The sequence below is a fragment of the Eschrichtius robustus genome, chromosome 2 (genome assembly GCF_028021215.1).
Source record: "Eschrichtius robustus isolate mEscRob2 chromosome 2, mEscRob2.pri, whole genome shotgun sequence".
Classification (NCBI taxonomy): domain Eukaryota; kingdom Metazoa; phylum Chordata; class Mammalia; order Artiodactyla; family Eschrichtiidae; genus Eschrichtius; species Eschrichtius robustus.
In genome coordinates, this window is record NC_090825.1 from 148,821,377 (window position 1) to 148,842,139 (window position 20,763).

General features: G+C 37.5%; 1 protein-coding gene across 2 annotated transcripts in view; it reads left to right on the forward strand.

Annotated features, from left to right (window-relative positions):
• Positions 1–20,763, forward strand: part of CPEB4 (cytoplasmic polyadenylation element binding protein 4) — a 63,773-nt gene that overhangs the window by 15,807 nt on the left and 27,203 nt on the right. The window contains exons 1-2 of one of the 2 annotated variants that reach the window (XM_068536379.1): positions 9,618–9,661; positions 10,017–10,107. In XM_068536379.1, coding sequence (XP_068392480.1) covers positions 10,050–10,107 — 58 coding nt within the window. In that variant the 5' untranslated portion in view covers positions 9,618–9,661; positions 10,017–10,049. Of the gene's footprint in view, positions 1–3,399; positions 3,482–9,617; positions 9,662–10,016; positions 10,108–20,763 lie in introns of those variants that run through there. The other variant, XM_068536378.1, reaches the window with a different exon arrangement.

Below are 20,763 nucleotides of genomic sequence, written 5' to 3' on the forward strand. Positions count from 1 at the left end.
CAAGCTCACATGACACTCCAGGCTTCTAGTGCCTAATGCTCGGTTCCACTGATTTAGGCTGATGTTCATATTTTGATCATCAGCTCAAGTTCAATCAAGAAGAGCTGTCACTTAACAAGGTTTCTATTTTATAGTTAGTTTACTTTCTGGGAAATGGATTCTAGAAAATAGGTAAGTGGTTATGATATTTGGCCCAATTAGCAAGCCAAAAAGGAAAAATCAAAGAATGAAATATAGAAATCAAAGCACTCTTGACTTGACACTTTGGTTCTTGGGCAGGAAAACCAACATTGTTTGTGCTGTTCTTATTCCTTGGGTTTATTTGTGTCTGTACCCCTCCACCTACTTCTTAATGACACAGACATTTACATTTTGGTCCTTTTTGTAAAATTAGATACTTAAAATAGACAGAAAAAAGTCAGTGAGGGAGTAATCAAGAATAATAAACTTGGACCCTCTCTGAGAACAGAATGTTTACTTGACAAAATATGTGGCTTGGAACTCTGAATTACCATAGCATCGATAAGAAACAAAGTGTTATACAAATGTAAAGTAGTTTATAATAATTGTAATTGCGAATAAGGTTGGATCGTGTGGAGGAGTACATATTAGACCAGGGTTGGCAAAAATGTGGTGCTTGTGCCACTGGGTCTGTATCTTGCACTTACAAATGTCTGTTGAGACACTGTTTTCTTCTAATTCCATTCAGAGCCTGAAAATTCTTCTCAACACATTGCATCTGAGAGTCAGTACCAGTTGATCAGAGTTTGTATATTGGTATTTATTTATCATCCTTGTATTAAATCGTGACAAATGAAAGGAAAGCTAGTATAAGTGTAAAAAGGATAGAGGGTTTTTTGTTTGTTTGCTTTTTAATCCCACAAAGCATTACTGAAAATTTAAATATTCATTTAGGATTTTAGTTTTAATGTACTGTACCGATTAGAAGTCAGTGGTTATTTTAGCAAAAATCTTTATATTCTAGGCAATAGGCTGGGGGGGGCGGTATGAAGTGGCTTCGCTAAATTATAGGTGAAAAGGAGGCTTCTTACTGGAAACAGCTGTCATAAAACAAACAAAAACACTGTATAATATTCTTTATCGACTGATTCTCTTGGGTGCTCTTGTCATTCAGTGATTGGCAAAATGCAAGTTCTGGAAGTTCACGGGTTGCTTACTACTTTAGTTGCATTAAAAAAAAAAAAAAAAGGCTGAGGTCTCCTCTTCCATCTCTCCCCACCACCATTACAGTTATTTTGACCCAAAAAACCCCCTACAACTCTGTAGCCGGAAAGGGGATGTATAAAAACAAACCTCAAGATAAGGAAATAGGAGAAAAGAAATATTTTCAACATTTAAAATAAATTACTTGAAGGAATTCATTCATTCCTCGATTGAGGAAACACATGCAGGCTTTCTAAGCTGCCAGGCCCTGTGTGAGGCACAGTGATAACAGATAATGTGGAACAAGGCTTCTCAACCTGTTTCACATCATGGCACGCATAGAAAATGATAATATAGAAATAGAAATCATCTGCCAGGGAGTTCCTGCCACATCAGGCCCTCTGGGCAGTCCTGTGGGTTGAGGAGATGATATCTTGGCACACCATCACCCTTTGGGAGTTATAAACATTGGGAACTTTTGATGTAAGACATACTTCCTACCCTTGGGAAACTGACAGAGAACATAGGCAAGGGAACAGACACTGAGCATTAGTGTCTCCAAGACTGGTTTTGTTGTGGAGAAGAGATAGTGGCTGGCCTGATTTTGAGTGTGGTGCATAGATTGTTGGAGGGAGGACAAATCCAGCTCCTGCAGAATGAGATAGCGGAATTTTGTCTTAACTTGTTTCTCCGGTTATGCCTCAAATCCATGTGGCTTCCGAAAGAATGTGCAATAAAGTTTTGATTTAATTCAGGGCTTGAGATGAGGAAGGATAAAAACAGAAGAGTTCTTCCTTTTTGTGAACACTAACCTTAGAAATTCTCATTCTGGCCACCTGTCCTCCTGCCTCTCTATGGACCGTATTGGGAAGATGAGGACAATGAGGAAAGGATCAGGAGGAAAAGTGGGAAAGATATTCTGGAAGAGCCATACCAGTTTGGAGCCGAAGAGCATGTTAAGGCATCTACTCCCCTCCCGTCTTCATCCCCCACCACCCCGGGGAAAAAAACCTCTAATACTCTCTACTTTAAATGTGGATTGTATCCCAGTGTAACTGCCCTTGGACCCCTCAGGTTGCAGAAGTAAAAAAAAGTTTGTATCCTAAAACAATTCAGTGAATATTACTGGATATCTGTGTGGTGGGTGGGGTCAGGAGGAGTGGTCCCTATTTCATGGAAGGATAATAATAGTACAGGGTGAGTAGTGTTATGGAAGGACAAAGGAGAAATGTCAGGATGATCGAAAGATAGAGGACATGCCCTATCAACCTTAAAGTGCTAGAGAAGCTGGAAGGTGGAAAAATGAGATCCCAACAAGTGTGGAAAAAAAAAATAAGGGATAAAATGAGGCGAATCCTTTTACAAAGCCAAAGCTTTGAGTTAAAAAGTAATGAGAGAGAAAATATAATACAGAGGGCTTTGGAAGCCCCCCTTTTCTTTAATACCCTTGCTGTGGTCTTTATATGTGTTATGTGTTTGTTTATTCTTAAGGTGGGTCAGAAACATGTATTACTTCTTCCCCTTCAGTATTTAATTTGAAAACTTTTTCATCTACTTTTCATTATCAAGCTAAACTTTAATTTTAGTTATCTCTAGTACTTTTTATCCTGAAGAATGCCCCAGCAGTTGGGGTGGTTTTATATTTTCAGATTCCTCACCCACTCATGAAGTGCATTTCGTTAAGCCGGGGTTTAGACCAGCAGTGTTCTCCACACCCTGTCTTTCCTTTAATGGCAGAAAAATCAAGAATACTTTGCCACTTAGTGGTCTTACAGACATTTGATGACTATTTTCAGATCTTGGCTTATAAGTAAATATAGCTATTCTGAATAGCACATGTAGATGCCGCCTTAGTAGATTACTGCTGGAACAAGTTTGGGAAGCTTTGCCACGTGACTGCAATCTTAAGTGACAGAGAAAGATTATGTGAATTCTATTTTTACATTTATTTAATATTCTTAACCATATGAAAATTAGTTTGTTTTTGCTTTGTTCATGAAAGTTATGCTTTTATTGAAATTATTATTAGAAATCAAATCAATCTTTGCTGGGTACCTAACTTTTGTGGTTTTGGTGTTTTGTAAGTGTTAAAAACAAAATGTAGTAATAATGTGCCTTGTACAGAGAGGGAGGAAAATTGCCACTTTTTGATGTGTCCCATCAAATACAGCTTATTATCCTCTTTTATAATTAAATGCTGTTTTAAAAGTGGTTTGTGGCTGTTTGTGTTTACAGGATCGCCCCAGGACTTTTGACATGCACTCACTGGAGAGTTCACTCATTGACATAATGAGAGCTGAAAATGATTCGATTAAAGGTAATTTTCCAAATGTAACTATTTGATTTTAGTAAATAGTTTAAAATGTGTATTATCTATATAACATGATGAGCAATATGGCAAATATTATAGATTCATATTTTATATCCAGTCAGTTCCATCAATTTTATACATGTACCTCTTTTTGTTCAAAAACAGACATATTTTATGTGCATCCACTGTAAGGCCTTCACAATACCAATTAAGGGAACTACCTACAAGAGTTACTAATTGCTAAGGGAGGGCAGTTAACTGGAAAGATAGGAACCATACTCCTAATTTTTTTTTATCTCTCAGGCAAAACCTGCTAAGTGCCGCAGAACCTTCATGTCTGTTCACCAATGACAGTGCCTGTACACTAGGAAGAGTTCAAATGTTGATAGATTTTTTGGCCTAGTTTCATGTTTTTTAGAATGGTCAACAGTTTCAAAGTTAAAATGAAGCTTTGTAGTTCTTGAAATACTTTTTCTGTATTATGTTAAAAAAAATAGTGCTATTCCCACTTGGATTCTGGTCTCAGCTCTTTTACCCTGAATAAGATATTGCAGTTTGACTAGGCCTCAATTTCTTCATCTTTAATAGGGGACTTAGAACCACTCTTACGATAAGGGACTTAATAATGGGAAGCTTTGAAAATACAGGTGCCTGGGCCCCATCCCAGGTGTGGGGTGGGGCTTATGATATTTTTTGGTGTCTCACGTGATGTTCATGTGTAGCCAGAGTTGAGAATGAACAGATTAGATGTTCTCTAAGGGCAATTCTAGCTCTGATTTTGTGAAAACTACCCCACAAAATAAAATATTTTTCTGCAAAAAATCTCGTTTTACTAGACAGAAGAGTTTTTTTGTTTTTTTTTTTTAAAGGCATTTGGGTTGTTTGGTATATTTGGTCCTGTCACAAGTTGTTTGTTCATTCATTCATTCATCCAATGTTTCTGAGCCTGCTTTGTGCCAACACAGCTTTGCGCTGGGATCAAAGGTGGCAAAGAGCCTGTGACTTCAAGTGGTAACCAGCTTGGCCTAGTTTTCCTTTGAGTTTGGTTTATCATATTACTGATGCAGTAAAACTATTTTTCAGCAAACCTATAACAATAAATTTTTTTATGAGGCATTTTTTTGAGGTCTGGAGAGATGAAAAATAATATGTGAAAAAATATGTGTCCATCTGATGAACTAACTTTGAAGTGGGATTATTTTGAAGGTCTTTACTGAATTCCTCAGGGAATTCTGATGGTCTCTAATCTGATTGCATACTTTGTTTCTGAGGAAAGAGGATCTATCAGAATTGGCTTTTTTTTTTTTTTTGGTCACTTTTTAGCACTCTGACTTTGGCTAGTCCTTCAGCCTCTTCGAACCTTTGTTTTCCCATCAGAAAAATTAGGAGAGTCTAAGGCCCTTTCTAGCACCAGAAAAACTGCACACTTTAAAATAAAGTAGCTAAAGGAGAAATCTGAATAAAGTCTGTGAATTATACAGTCTCACTTTCCTTGTTTTGTACTATAGTTATGTAAGATGTTCCCAGTTGAGGACACTGGAAAAAGGGTACACAGAATCTCTCTGTACTACTCTTTGTAACTTGATGTGAATCTATGATTGTTTCAGAATTAAAAGTTAAGTACAGAAAAAGTTTCTGAAGGACATTTTTTTTCCTTAATTGATTTCCTCAGCAACTTTTTTTTTTTTTTTGAGAGCCTCTTCTCTTACGTACTAGATAATAGGGATAATAATTAGAACTCATTTTCATGATAAGTGCCTATGTCTTTTATCAGAGAAAACAGTTTACAAGTGGCAGCAGTATAAACACTTTATTATGTGATGCTTCTAAGAAGTAAGCTTCTAGCTAGTATTTATGTAAGAGTTTGCACACATTATTCTAATAGGATTAACAACATTTCCTTGGTTTATCGGATACAGTGAGGACAACTCAGGTTTATTTTTTCTCTTCTAGTTTGCTAAGTGGCTCATTGTGTAAACTTCTGCCTTTATTCTATATTCCCTTTTAAATTTCTTCTTACCAATTTTTACCTAAATTAGGTTTCTTTAGGCTGATTCTGTAGAGATAATTAAAAGTTGAGTCTGGTGACAGAAAAAATTAACTCTGATTGACCTAACGTGGGAACACAAATGTTTTGTGAAATTGTAACATATAAGAGGAAGTGTGGCAGGATGGAAAGAACATGGATTTTGGAGTCACATAGACCTGGATTTAAATTGCCATTCTGCCACTACAGTTTTGTGGTAGTTTATGAGGATTAAATGATATCATGTGTCTATAAAATCCAGCATACTGCCAGTTCATTGAGAAGACACTCAATAAATGGTATCGAGTATTACTGAACATCTATTAAGTCTGTTTTCTTGCTTATCAAATGAGAAAACCGGTTTCAATATGACTGCCAAGGTGACTTAAGCATATTAAATGAACTTTGTGTATTTTTTTCCTTCTAAGAGAAGTAAGGAATTCACAGATGAGTTCATGGTCCTAAAATGCCAGACTGCAGTTATGCTTGATTTTTTTTTTTTAAACCAAGATGATGAACTTTATACCATTGTAGTCTATCGCAATGCAGTTTTGCTCAGGGGAATACTTTATTTCTTGTCAAACTCTCCTCTGATTTAGATGGCTATTTTAGGAAAACTATGTTTGATTTTAACAGTGGTTCTATTGTGAAATTTTGTTTAAAGGTGATAATAAAAGCTGAATATCTTTAAAAAGTCTAACACATTGTCCTTTTAAAGTAAGTATATGAAACTGCCTGTCCATTTTGAAAATGAATAAATAGGCTCTTCATGTGCTCTGCTTCCTTAGAAACAGATACAACAGAAAATGGGCCTTATTTCTATGAGACTAGCATAGAATAACACGCCTTTCAAAAAATTAATTTGAAAATTGTTTTTAAAAAACTATCATATGGAGGCAGATTTTATATTTGGGTTCATTTTATCTTAAAAATAACTTTATAAAATATGTTATGAATGACTTCATTTATTTTTGTTTTCATTTGCAATTCCTCATAGATATGTGGTTTGTGTGTATGTGTTTAAATAATGAAGCCTAAAATTGATACAAGACCTGTCAATTGAATGGAGTCATTAAGGCTGTATTATTTATTTAAATTAAAAAAAAAAAAACCCAAAATTGAATTTGCCTTTTCCTTTTGGGAAAAAAAAAAAATCTCCCTTAATGAAGTGGGTTTAAAATTTTATTTTATTTTTGCCATCAACAGACAAGATGTTAATACGCCTAGGAACTTTCAAATATAATTTTTGAGTTTATTTTTTATGAATGTGCTGTTGATTCCAGTTGGCTTGTTTAGCAACCTTTTTTTTTTTTTTTTAAAGAAATGCGCAGACAGAATAGCTAGCCTTCATTTCATGATTTATATATATATATATATATTTTTACAGTTCATTTAAAAATAGTTTTTCTAAGAAATTTAAGGCTACTGTCATTTTCTCCATGTACAGAGGTTTACCTCTTTGAGAAGAAAAGGGTCCTCCCTCTGCCTTATCTCCGTGTCCTTTCACTGATGAGCTGGCATGTCTGTATGTAGTATTTTTATCCACGAAATTATGTATTGCCTTCTCCGTAACTAACACCAGTGACAGTCTGTAGCGCTTCTTCCCCAGAGAACGATTTCATTTTCCTCACTGCACACCCGGGGTCTTACAAGCTAAGAGCCTGCTCTGTAGACCAATCTTTGAATTTTGATCTCTGCGACGGCAGCTTGTGCATTGCTACTATAATTGCTAAGCTTATCAAGTATTTTCTTCAGCTGGACAGGAAAATCTTTTACTATTGTAGATGCTGAGATGATTATTTGGGAAGTACTGTATCTTACTGTTATTTATGTGTTTTCCTGCCTGTGAAATTGGTGCTTATTGTTTAGAAATGGAGTAGCATGAGGTAGATTAAAAACACGTGCGAGTGCATCTGTTTTCAGCCCTTATGAAGCGTAGTTTGGACACAGTGAAATGAAGATTCATGAAGTGGTGTTACATTCAGTGAACAGTAGGAGAGACCTCTAAAAATTAAGGAGACTTTTTCAATTTTCTTTCCTGTATGTGAAGGGAATAAAGGAATGTATGCATAGACCAAGAAGCAGTAGTTCATTGAATGGAAGCAGAGGGAGACAGCGCTGGAATAAAGAGACAAAAACTAGTCTTTGAAAATTATCAGATGGCAGAGTAGAACAATTCACAGTTTCATAGTAGTGGTTGAGTGTTTTAAATCCTATATATGAAAACAATTTAATATCCAGTTTGCTTCATTTCACTAGGAGGCCAAATGAGACAGCAAAATTATTGAGAGAACAAAAGCAATCTGTAAATTGTCAAAACATTATATAGTTGTTCTTCAGGTATTAATTAACTAAATTATGAATCAGAATATCATTTTACTTTTCCTCAGAATACTGCGAAATTAGAGTCTTCCATTCTTCATATTGTTATAGGAAGTGTCTTGCTTCCAGTTTTTGGAAGGGGAAGCTCAGCATATCTACCCCAGTCCCTCTGAGTTTCAGGCATTTTAAATACTTAATTTGCATGTGGGCAATGATGATTGCATTCAGAAATGCAAGTTGTTTAAAGTGCCAGTCTTTTACATATTCCCGTGGTGCCCGAGAAACCTATTGCATATGTCAGTCAAGTAAGTAGTGGGAGTGTGTTAGACCTTACTGCCTCACTTGCCTCATGCATTAATTTAATAAGAACTTATTTTAAGAGCTGGACCTACTCCAAAAGTGCTATGCATTTAATTCCAGACTGCTGAAGGTACTGTGACCTTGCATTTTAAAATGCTTCTGAGATTTTTCTTTCCCTATCTACACATTAAATTAGGGGCCCTCCCCAAACTATTTTTCATGGCTGTGAATTTGTTTGAAACAAATGCTTCAGCGAGTGGGCAAGTGATGATTCCATCTGTGCCTCTTTTCTTTGCTGCTAAGCAGAACCATTTATTATAATCTCTCTAGAAGAAAATCATGAAACTCAGTTGAAAGTTTAGTACACAAAGCCAGTTTTGTTAATTTTCTGTAAGATTTTTTATGTCACTGTGGGAGAGGGTGACTGTTGGGATAATTATTTAAATTCTGTATCTTTACAGTAGGGGGAAGGAATAACGTTAGTGCTGCTTTAGAAAGATATCATAAATAATAAGCAGAAAACCTTAAATTTTCCTTCGATCCACAATTCTTTTAATATTCCTATACTCCAAATTGCAGTCACTTAGCTCAGTATTTTCAAGAACAGATGTTGTATACCGATACAGATGTTTTGAACAGATATTGTATACTGACTTTGTGTACACCGAGATAGCTCTGGAAACCTTCCATGAGAGTTGCTGACAATAGGACTAAATTTAATATCATTCAGTTATAAATTTGAGTTTCAGAGTAAATACAGTTTTAAAAAATGAAAGGGACTTTTACCGAATAAGTTCTGTTGCTATAATATTATTTAAATGATTTATTTGAAATAGTTGTGGGGAGATGTAATCTCTTACAGTATTTAACCTTTTTCTATTTAAATCAGTTTGCCTGTGGCAATTTGAAGAAAGACAACTATGCGCTGCTCTGCACCCCACTCCCCAGTCACCTTTTTAAAGGATTAGATGGACGTTTTTCTTCAAGGGATATTTAATGGGCCATGATACAAAGTACCATAAAGAAGACACGGATAAAGCAAAACGGCTAAATTTTACTTGGATTCATAATCAAATTTCTCCTTCCTAGCAAATTACCATTATGTGGTATCAAATGTCTTCTGGTGAATTGGGGGATCTTTAAATATTACAAGTGTTGAAGATCCCGAGTCTTCCAGGCAGCTGCCCTGCAAACCTGGCTGGAGCCTTCCTGAACTCGGCTGGTTCTTTCTTGCTCTGCTTGGATGATACCAAGTAATTCAAAGCAGCATGGCAGGGGAGTGGCTGAGGTCTCTGGGGAGCAGAAAATTGCCTTACTTCTAGAAGCTTCATGAGTAATGGAGTAAGGCACACAGCAAAGAATACAGTTCATAAACTTGGCTACAGTTGAACTTCGCGTGTGGCTATTAGAAGTGAAGTGGTTTCCTCTCCTTCCGCACTCTCCCTTTCCTGACTTCTGAAATGGAACATCCTAAACAGTCTTTCTCTTTTGCTTGGCTTAGTTGTGCCGTAGGATGGGACCTGGGCTTCTGTGCTGAGGTAACTTCCTTTGTGAGGAAGAAGGGGGCAAAGTGGTGGGGCATGATTTTCTGTGTATTACTGGTGCAGGGTGTATTCGTAATTCGGACCCACTGTCTCCTTTCTGGTTTCCTGTTGGGTCAGGATTTTTCTGATTCCTCACAGCACAGTGTAGGCAGAGTTTACAGAGGTGTTGGTTTCAAACTCTGTGACTGCTTTTCCGCGTTGAGGATTGCTGTTGTTTTTGGTTTTGTTTTATTTTGTTTTAAATTTTTCAAGGGGAGGAGGGGAAAGGGAAATGCCTGGGAGGACAAAATGTGATGTTTGTGAACACGGATGTGCTCGTAGCCTTGGATTGAAGTCTTCCTTACTCTAGGCTCTGAAGTGAAACCAACTTGGTTGATACTAAATGCTCCTGTGCCTTGGCCAGATCCGCATCTGCCCGATTTTTTATATAATATGTACCGGTAAGTACAAAGTAGTGACCCTCTGTCCTCTGCCCTCCATGTGTTTGTGATAGAATATTGACCGTTGTTCTTATTTGTTCCGAAAATCACACGAGCAGTTGTCACAAAGGGGGAATTTGTCTTTTGTCATCCGTGATGTGGGCCCATAATTACTCAAGCAGTCCCTTATCTTAATCCTGAACATTGAGCACAAAGAGTCTTGAGCCCAGGAAAATTGAGTAGGCATCTTAAAACATTGTTGCAACTCTGCTTGTACCTGGGTGAGAGATGAGGGTACAGGGGGGCAGAGGGGAAAGTGACAGTAAACTTTTTATGCTATTAGAAGGTTGAAGAGCCTAACCATTTCTTTCAAAGATGCTTTTAACTCATTAACTTTTTTTTTTTTCCTTTACAACTGTATTAAGGCTCACGTACTTTATGGCTGTTGTAACTTGTAACTTGTTAGACTCCCATTCAGGGCAGGGATTGGGAAAGGAATAAACTATATGTGACAGTTAACACTTAGAAATACCAAATCAAAAAACAAGCAGCAGTCAGGTAGCAAATTAGTGAGTGCTTTTCTGTAATCTTGTACATTTTCACACTAAGAACTGTGTACAACTTAGTAAGTATAGATATTACCATGTGGACAGACAATAATAATACTATTTTCCATTCAGAAGTGAAATCTGAATAAATTTAAGTAGTAAGGTTTTCAGATTTTGTCAACAGTTTGTCAGTGTCAAATATTAGGGCCCTCCCTACTGTGTAAAAAAGTAGAAGGAGGTCCAGAACATTTATAGAGATCCATTTTGTTCATGCACCATGTCCAAATTAATAATATATTGTACCTTTTGATAGTGTCACTTATTATTTTTCTGTTTTTTCCTTCTATATTATAAAATTCTGTAGAGAGGTGACTTGCTGTTTCATTTCCTGACAGCTACTAGAACAGCCCTATATGCTAATAATTTGCATAATGAAAGCCCTTTTGATTATGGAGTAATACAATGGTGAGTTGTCTGTGAAGGTCTTAAGACTTTCTTTAATCCTGTTATATAATCCTGGAATCTGTTATTTGCTGACTTTAAGGGAGTTGAAGCAATGCCACCTGATTCATAGCTGTCATAAAAATATGCAGGATTCTCTTTGCATTCAATTTAACAACAGGAAGCAGAATAGTTGCACAATTGTGCCACAAAATTATTTCTTCCTGACAGGCATGGAATTTCTACCTGAATATTGTAGGCAGTTGATTCACTTAGCAGCTGTGTATACCTGATTTGTGAATTTCTTCATTCACTACTCCTTATTTTTTTCCCCTCATGTTGCCACTATCCTCATTACCTAAGTTACAGGAGGGAAAAGAGAAAAAACTTGATGAATTTGTTGCTGTTCAGCAGTAAAAATTTGCAAAAGGAATACCTTTCAGCTAGTTTTAAACTAGTTACTACTTTTTGAATCAGATATGGAGATGACTAGGCTGCCTCTGGGCTTCATTATCTTGTCTGATAGACTGAGTCTGAATTCAGTCCCACACTAGCACACTCTGTTCTAAAAGCAAGGCTTTGTTTTATTCTGGGTATTACCTGGTAACCAGTCAGTTATAAGAACATTAGTGGAACTCTGAAGGGAAAGCAGTTCCCTAATCTCTTTGGAATCCAATTGGGCTGATGCCAGTTGTTATACATTGGGTAAGAGAAGGAGGAATCAACCAATTAGAGGACCCTTTTTTAATTCTTGAGAAACCAGCACTAAAGTGCAGATCTTCATTCTGAAGAGCAGCCATGATTAATTAGTGTTAATTAGTATAAAGCATCTAAAAAAGAAAAAAAAAATCTAACTTCTACTGGCTATAGTATTCCAAATAATAAATGTCTGGCATGGTTAATTAAATGGAGATATTTAAATCAGCCACTTGGTCTCTTTATTGTAAAAGATCAGAAGTTGTTAGCTTATAATAGACTTTCCCAAGTTGTTAGAAATAAAGAGAAGCATTTAGGAGTGTATTAAGACCTGGTTTTGCCATTAACAGTTACATGGCTTAAGTCAGTCACTTCCCTCTAGATCCTGGTTTCTCTACCTGCAGGAGGAAATGGAGGGATTGAACTTAGTGATCTTTAAGTTGCTATCAGCAATTCCACGCAGTCTCTCTGGCATGGTATTTCTCAGTGACAAAGTTGAAGGTTTTTATAGTTGAATGACTGAAAGTAACATACGGATTTCGTGTGAGTTGGGGTGTGGCAGCATTTAATATTGAGTAGCTTGTAAGAAGGGATATAACCAGAAATCAATCAGATTTATTCAGTTGAGTGAAGGCTTTGTTTCTAGACTGCATTTTTTTCTTTTTGAGATATGCCTAAAAATACTATGTCAAGGAAGCAGTTGTTTAAACTTGGCTTGATGTAATGTTTCTGTTCTCAGTTTGTGGACTACGGGCCTCTTCAGCCATGGGAATTATTTGATGGGGTCTAGGAACCTATTAGAACCAAGCATTCTAGTTAGATGATAGATTTGTCATGTATGTGTTGCATGATTATCTTCCAGAAGCACGTGGATGCTGATGTAATACAATGAAAATATATTTAAAGGTGTTGCTGAATTCATAGTAGCCTTTCATTATTAAGGGTTTTTGTCGTGGTTGTTTTACTTGTAGTATCCACTGGCGTGGGGCTTGAGGGCTTCAGGTGTTATGGTGGGGAGCCTCTCTGAAATATTTTGATTGAAGTAGGTCTTAATAATCACGGAAGGTTATGAAACACTGCTGTAGAGAACTTCTCTAATTGTTCTGCTTTAAACTCCTACCATTAGAATGTTCCCCATTACCAAAAAAGAACATAACAAAAAAAGGAATTTAATAGAGGAAATAGTGAGGACGAGGACAGAGAGGAGTGAGGAGGAGTCACTTACCCCATCCTAGATTATCATCTCCACCAAATAGCATTTTGGAATGTTGTCTCTGGCATCTGAAGCCATCTTTTTGCCTTTCGAGGCATGTCTAGGAGTGTGGACTTGTCAGGCTACATCTGGCACAGTGCCAGGGGGCAGGGGGAGCCCTGTGACAGGAGGGGTGCACCCTGGAGTGGGGTAACATGGTAGCCCTTGTTAGGAGGGGGAGATGGCTTTCTTCAAGCCACATGGCTTGGAAGTACCTTACATTTTAGCTTCTGCTTATCTTCCAGCTCCACACACATTTGAGTGTATTCCATGTCCCGAGTAGTAGTAGACCATAGGACACATTTGATGCTGAGCTACATATTTCTTTTTTGAGGTGGACCTGGACATTCTGTATAGGAAGCAGTGTTAACAACCAGTTTCAAGTGAAAGGGCAGTTACTTCTGATACCATTTCTCTGGCTTTTATTCTTTGCCCCTTCTGAGAATTATCTCTAATTTAAATCCTTATAATAACCTTCCATGTGAGTTTTGTGGTCTCCAATTTACGGCTGCAGAAACTGCAGTTCAGAGAGATACAACCGCTTTTGTAAAGTCACTCGACTAACTGGTGCCTAGAGAATCAAGATAGGAACACATAGCCTCTGGCTTCTGGTTCAATAGCTTAGGTATTTATTGTGTAGCATTTGTGAGGGAAACAAACATTAAAAAAGTTTGTCTTAGTATACTTTAGACAGAGAGCAGGCATTCAGGTTTCTTAATTTCTCTGTAGGAGACTGGGGACAGAATTTAAAATCTGTATTTTATCATAGTCTTCTGTAAAAGAGTCAGATCTCACACCTGCTGATTTCTTATTGAAGGGTGCCTTTTGGCGGGTGGAGGTCAAAATAGAATCACTGAGGGAACTTTTCCGAGCTGGCTTATTCTTTTCGCTGATTCTGATTCACCAGGTCTGTCATGAGACTTAAGCATATGTATTCTGGAAGTGATTCAGATAGACCCTCTCCCTCCTCACCCCTAGCCTCACTCTACTTTGAGAACCACTTTAGATACATATGTAAAGTCTGAAGCTGTGGGAGGTTGTTCTTAAAACAAATAAATATCAAGCACTATTTTAGGCTGTTGGGATATATCAGGAAATAAAAACTAAGACTTGGCCTCATGCAACTTATCCTCCAAATAATTTGCAGATATCTTTGAACAGCCTGTTTTTTAGTGTTGAGGGCTAATTAATAAGAGGAAGACTCAGTGCCTTTAGTATTGATAAAGGAAAATAAGAACTGGCCTTTTGAGACAACAAAAGATGAAATCAGATTAGGTATGAAATCCAAGTGCATTCTTCATGAAGGTTCAGTAAAATCATCAGAATTTATATTAAGTAAGTGATTAGGGTTGATGATAGGTATGTATGCAGAAAGCCAACTACTGACTTTGCTGATTGCTTTTAGGGGTTTGGACTTAAGTAACCAGCGTTAAGAATGGCTTACCTCATCTCTAAAGTTCTCAATCATTCGCAGGCAACTTAGTTTATAGTACCTAAGGATTTCTTAAGTTCGTCTTGGTCTTCTTCATGTCAGTACAGAGAGCCATTTCTCAACATCATCTTTACCTTCTGGCCAGTTCTACAATTATTTATTTTTATTCACTGGTTCTTTTAAAATATGTCTCTTATAACACATGCTTCTTTTTTTTTTTTTTAAATTTATTTATTTTTATTTATTTATGGCTGCGTTGGGTCTTCGTTTCTGCGCAAGGGCTTTCTCTAGTCGTGGCAAGCGGGGGCCACTCTTCATCGCGGTGCACGGGCCTCTCACTATCGCGGCCTCTCCTGTTGCGGAGCACAGGCTCCAGACGCGCAGGCTCAGTAATTGTGGCTCACGGGTCCAGTCGCTCCGCGGCATGTGGGATCCTCCCAGACCAGGGCTCGAACCCGTGTCCCCTGCATTGGCAGGCAGACTCTCAACCACTGCGCCACCAGGGAAGCCCACACATGCTTCTTTTGATCAAAGTTTTTGCAAGGTAGAATTTTAATTTACTGCCTTGACTTTGTTTCTGGATTACTTAAAGCTTTTCTGCTATCCATTGGTCTGTTTTTCCACTTTTCTTTCCATTATATTATCTTTCTTTTTTTTTTTAAACTGGCTTTGGCTGGTTTACTGTGGATAAAAACTATGCCTAATTTTTTAAAGCTTAAAATATTGCCATTAATCACTGGTATCATAACATCCTCTTAAGGCAAGTTATCTTGTTGCTCTGTCCTCTAAATGTAGCATCCAGAGTCAGAAGGCCTCTGGCAGGGATAAAAATAGCCTTCCTGCTTGCTGGTTTGTTGTTAGATTTACTGGCAGTAGGAAATCTTTCAAATTCCTTAATTCGGTCAGCTCTTTGCTAGTGTCTCTCTAGACATTCCCTTCTGCCTGAAATTCTTAGATGCTTTTAGATCTTCCATCTTTGCACCTGCCCTGAGTTATAGTCAAAGCAAACCTTCTTTTGTTATGAAACCTTCTTTTATTACGAACCCTTCCTCAACCTGTAGAAACATATCCCATTGACTTTACTTACCTTAAAGATAGAAGTTCTTTTCTTTTTTTTTTGGCCACTATACATTCTGGTTTTCAGCTATCATATCACAATTGAAAAATTAGATCTAAGCTACTGGTACAGAAGAGAGATCCTCCTTGGCTTTTGTTAAAAGGAACACTTTTAAGTTCCTTTGAATTTTCAAAGTTTTCATTTCCTAAAATACTTCTGCTACTTTGCCTGTTTGGCTATCATAAAAGTAAAGAGTTAGGTTTTTTCTCTTCTCTCCCCCAGAGAAGAATGATATCCTTGTTTGTAACTCAGAACATTAGCAAACTCTCATTTCTCTGAAGCCAAAAATCCCACAGATAGCCACTCCCTTCTCCAAGGTTCCAGTTTGGGTCTTATTTGGCTAAGAGGAATCCTTCCTCTTTCTTTCTCTCACAAATAGAAAACTGTTGGTTATCTGTGGCTTATAAGAGAGTGAGGGAAAAGGAATTAATATTAATTGAGCACATACTCTATACTGGGAGAGTTTTCTGGGCATTCTGCAAAAATTATCTCATGAATTTGTCACATGTAAATAGAAATATCTCTGTTTTACTTCAGAGAAACTAAGTAATTGGACCTAGCTTACAAGATGGGATTGGTCCAACTCTACACTTTTCACTGGGTGTTTCATGGCAGAGAGACCACCAGCTGCTAGCTTCGTTTTATTCACTTATTCAACAGCTATTTATTGAGTACCTTTCTCTGCTCTAAGTTCTGGGATGCAAGACGCAAAATCTATCCTCAAAGATTTTGTTGCTCTAGACTAGGAAGAGAGTTTAGAGATAGGTGATTTAAATATAGTCTAATAAGTGTAAAGCGTGTTGTATGGAGCCCATAAGGCTGTCTGAACCGGGGAGCAGGTGGCTTGAGGCAGGGACTTTCCGTAGGATGTGAGGCCTAAGAATGAAGCTACCTGGACAGAAGGGCGGAGGCTTGAGTGGTGAAACACTGGGGGCAGAGAGAAAGGAAGGCATTTCAGACGGAGGGAGGGACCCAGAAGTAAAAGTTAATGGGCTAGTAGTTCTGAACGTGCAGAGTACCTCATGTGGGAAGGGAAATGGCAGTGTGAGAGATGAACCTAGAGAGGTAAGCAAGAGAATTCAAGTGTTTTTTTTACAAGCCCCGGTCTTTAAACTGAAAGCCAAATCTGTCCTGGAGAGGGGTTTTGTGTAGCCTAAACTGTGTGTGTGTTTAATTTAAATGGCTCTTTTGGAGGGGACAAGAATCTCCATCCAGTTGATGTCAGTCCCAGCCAGTGTCTCCTTCATAATTTTGAGTGGAAACGTCTTTACTGGAAGTCGGTTGTATCACAGATAGGTCAGGGGGTAGAATAAGGTTACTGATTATGATTTGGGGAGTTACTTTTAGGTCATTGGAAGAAATTATTGAAAACGATTATCCTTGTATCATTAAATGATAGAACATAACGAACACATTTTTATTCGTTCATATTGATACATGTTCTGCGTTTGTGTAAGTATAAAGCTGGTATTCAGAAATTGAATTTATTCCACATTTCTTGTACCTTGCTTGCGTCATCCAGGCCCCCACAGCGCCATCTTGCTGCAAGTCTCAGGCAGTGTTGGTAAAAACAGCAGATGCAGAAAGGCAGTTACAGCACCTCCTTTAAAAAATTATTTATGGCAGTATAGCTTTGGCTTACTTAGATATGAACTAAATAAAATTAGCAGGAGCAGAATCAGGAGAAGCATCTCTAGTTAAACAATAACAAATAATGTATATGTGTGTATGTATGTACGTGTGTCTGTGTGTGTTGTGTCGTGTGCATAAACCTTTTAATCTGTTTTAGAAATGGACCTAAGTCCATGCCTATCCTTTCCCTATGAGAAATTTTTAACGATGCCCACTGAAAACCTCTCCTTTTTCGTTGGAGTATCTAGGTTTTTATACTGTGAGTCAATAAAAATACTAACCCAGAATTTCATGCTTCTTGTCACTTCTTTGGACTGCATGGCTCTATTTTAGACAACCTTGCAGTTATCCCCTGTTATCATTCCTTGGCCTGTACCATGACCCCAGCAATGCTGGCATGACTGAAAAAGAGAAGGCCATAGCATGAAATCTAATAGCACTATAGTCCATTTGATATTTTTCATTGCTTGTGTGTTTGAAATGGCAACATTTATTGTATCATTTCCTGCTGAATCATCAGTAGCAATAGTATCTGGGTTAATTCTTAGAAAACAACTTACTTTACTTAATTTTGAAAATTATGGAAACATATTAGAGTATTTCCTTCTAGTCTTTTCTCCTTTCATCTCATTAACTCGGTTACTTTCGTTAGTGTCTTAAAAGAATATGATAATACGCACTGTTCTTTTGAGCACCTCCTCCCCCCAGCAATTCTTAGTCATTCTGGTTGATAAATACTGGTTCTTTCCAACTCGCAAATACTTAGCATAGAATTGCCTAGTTCGAGGCTGAATCTTCTCTAGGCTGTAGAATTTGGTAGTGTAGTTCCCCAGAGTCACACTGTATCAGTTGCCTATATTTGGCTAGGTTGAGTCATGTCACCAAATATAGTCTATGCCTTCTGCATGATGTATGCCAGGCTTCTGGCTCCAAATGCCACAGCTGGCCTCCAGAGATGACTGCTTTTCCTGTCATTGCGTCCCTTAAGGTTAGGACTGCTGATCTGGCAGTATTTCTTTGCATTTATAACACAATCAATACCAAGAGCCTCCAAAGATTGAATTTTATCCACTAAATGGGTTCACTTGCCTGAAATCCTAATGCCTCCCTTCTCCCTTGAGGAATTCAATTCTAAATGTGCCCAAACCTGAGTTATGTTTATAGATAGATGAGTTATCAAAAAAACCAATGAAATAAAACCCACAAACACTGGGTTATATTCATATTTAGATATCTCAGGGATTTTTATTTTACTTCACTTTATTCATTTGTGAAGTGCTGGTGTTTTAAGTTCAGGAGAATGAACTAATTGAATGCTTACCTGCTGCCCAAACAGGAAACTCGAAGTACCTACATTTTAAAAAAAAAAAAAAAGCTCTTGGGAGTTCCCTGGTGGCCTAGTGGTTAGGATTCTGGGCTTTCACTGCCGTGGCCCAGGTTCAATCCCTGGTTGGGGAACTGAGATCCCACAAGCTGCGTGGCCGGGAAAAAAAAAAAAAAAAAGCTCTAGTTCCTAAAGGGGGCTATTACTTAAAAGAGATAAGAAAGTTAGCCAGTAGCTGAAATGATTACGTGAGGTTGGCTGTTGCAATATAGATAGAAATAAAATCTGGTGAGTTAATATAACAAGGGGGTTTCCTTTTGGGGAAAGGCACCCTGGAAAAAAATTTGAAAAACAAACAAGCAAACAAAAAAAGATTTGAAAATATCCTCCATTGGAAACAAAGAAAGAGGACCACAGTCTCAGAGGGAGGGAGGGGATTGTCAGTAATCTAGCCATGGAATAGAAAATGCAAAAATGCCGGTGAAAATTAGCATCCGTAGAGCAGAGAGAATATTAGAGCAGAAATAAAAGGGGTACAAGGAGAAGGTGAAAGGCTTGTAGAAGACAAGGCACTTGTCCCATGGCACTTATAAATGGGAGCTTTCAGAGAATTTCCAGAAAGGAAGTGATATATGTTCTCCATAATAGATGTCATGAGTGGATGACTCTAGATATTTTAATTACAGAAAAAATTTATAGAAGGAAAGGGCAGGTAGGATGGGAAGCATTATGAAAGTTTTTTTCAAAGGTTTTTTAACGTCACTGCTAATATTTTAAAATTGAAGTAGAAAGCATTGCTGCTGGTTTAACAAAATATTATAGGTATCTTTACTACTCAGAGGCCAGAACTGATTCCAGCCTGAACAGGACTCATAAGAACAGGTCGAAAAATAAAAACAAGTATCACTTTGAGAGTTAAGCTGTGAATTTTGCCACTGATTCTTCAGTGCTCTATTGTCTTAGCTGAAGGTTAGAACTACTGTATTTAGAAGTCTAAGGATCAGAAAAAGTCTCAAAGGTTACCTACCTTGCGGGTGGAGGGTGGCATCTCTTTAGGAGGTGTGTGTTGAGGCAGACTCTGAGAGAGCTGAGTTAAGGGATATTTTCGTGCCTGTCAAGTTGAAATATTCTTCTCTCTCTCTCCTTAAAAGGTACCCCAAAGGTGAGTTTCTGATAAGGTGGAATTTGATTTGTTAAACTGGGCCAGCTAGTTTGGGAATTTTGTTTTCTGGATCCTCATCGTTAATTATCCTTCCTTAGTATCAAGTAAGAAGCATTATAGTTCATATGGAACAGCCCTGGTTTCAATTGGAATGTTAGAGTATCTTCAGTTAGATACTCAATTAGAGTATCTTCTTAGAAATAGCAAAACATTTTCTTAACTTCACTTAATATTGTTAAATATTTTTGTTTCTGTGTTGATTTATATCGTCTTTTTAAAAAATGTTTTATGATAAATAAAAATGGTATGAGTGATAGCTGTTAATTCATTTACCAGAGGGTTTTACAGCTACAAAATTAATGCAAATGTTCCATCATGGAAAATCAGCTGCTACTTTGAGTTAAGTGATTCAGAAACAGCACTCCCTCCCTCCCTCCCAAGTTTTTAACAGTTAAGGTCATGTTCTTGTTCCAGCAACTCAAGTCTATGCTTTTTTAAAGATAATACTTGTGACAGGTCATATGATCTGGGCTTGTAGTTAAAGCAGTTCAGCTGGAATTCACTGGATTTGGATACTTGACTGTGTGTATATGAGCATTAAACAATGAAGCCAATTTTTAGGAAGAAATTGAAATATCAAAATTAATTTTCACCTCCTCCTTGCCCGTCTTCATCCCTACCTCTCCTCCCTAGATAGGAACATGGTGAAATTTTAAGTGGAGCAATTAACAACTTAATTTTTTAAATCCTTGTATTTGGTTTTAAATGGTAGAAAAATTAAGTTCAGATTTTGTTTCACATGAGACTCCAAGGTTTGCACGTGGATTAATTAAAGCTGTTAGCAACAGAGAACAGTTTTCTCTTTTCATGGCATGAGTTTGTTTCTGTGGAGACTATTTCAAAGAAGTAGGATTTTGAGAGACTGCAGGATAGTTGTGGTCTAAAGTTCCTTTTTAAAGAGTTGTAAATGTGTGGCTGGTGGATTGATAGGACCACGTATTAGCTCTGGCTCCCGCAGTGTTCACTGGAACTAGGTGAAGTCTTCCTGGCATCTTGAAAGGCTTGCCCCAGCC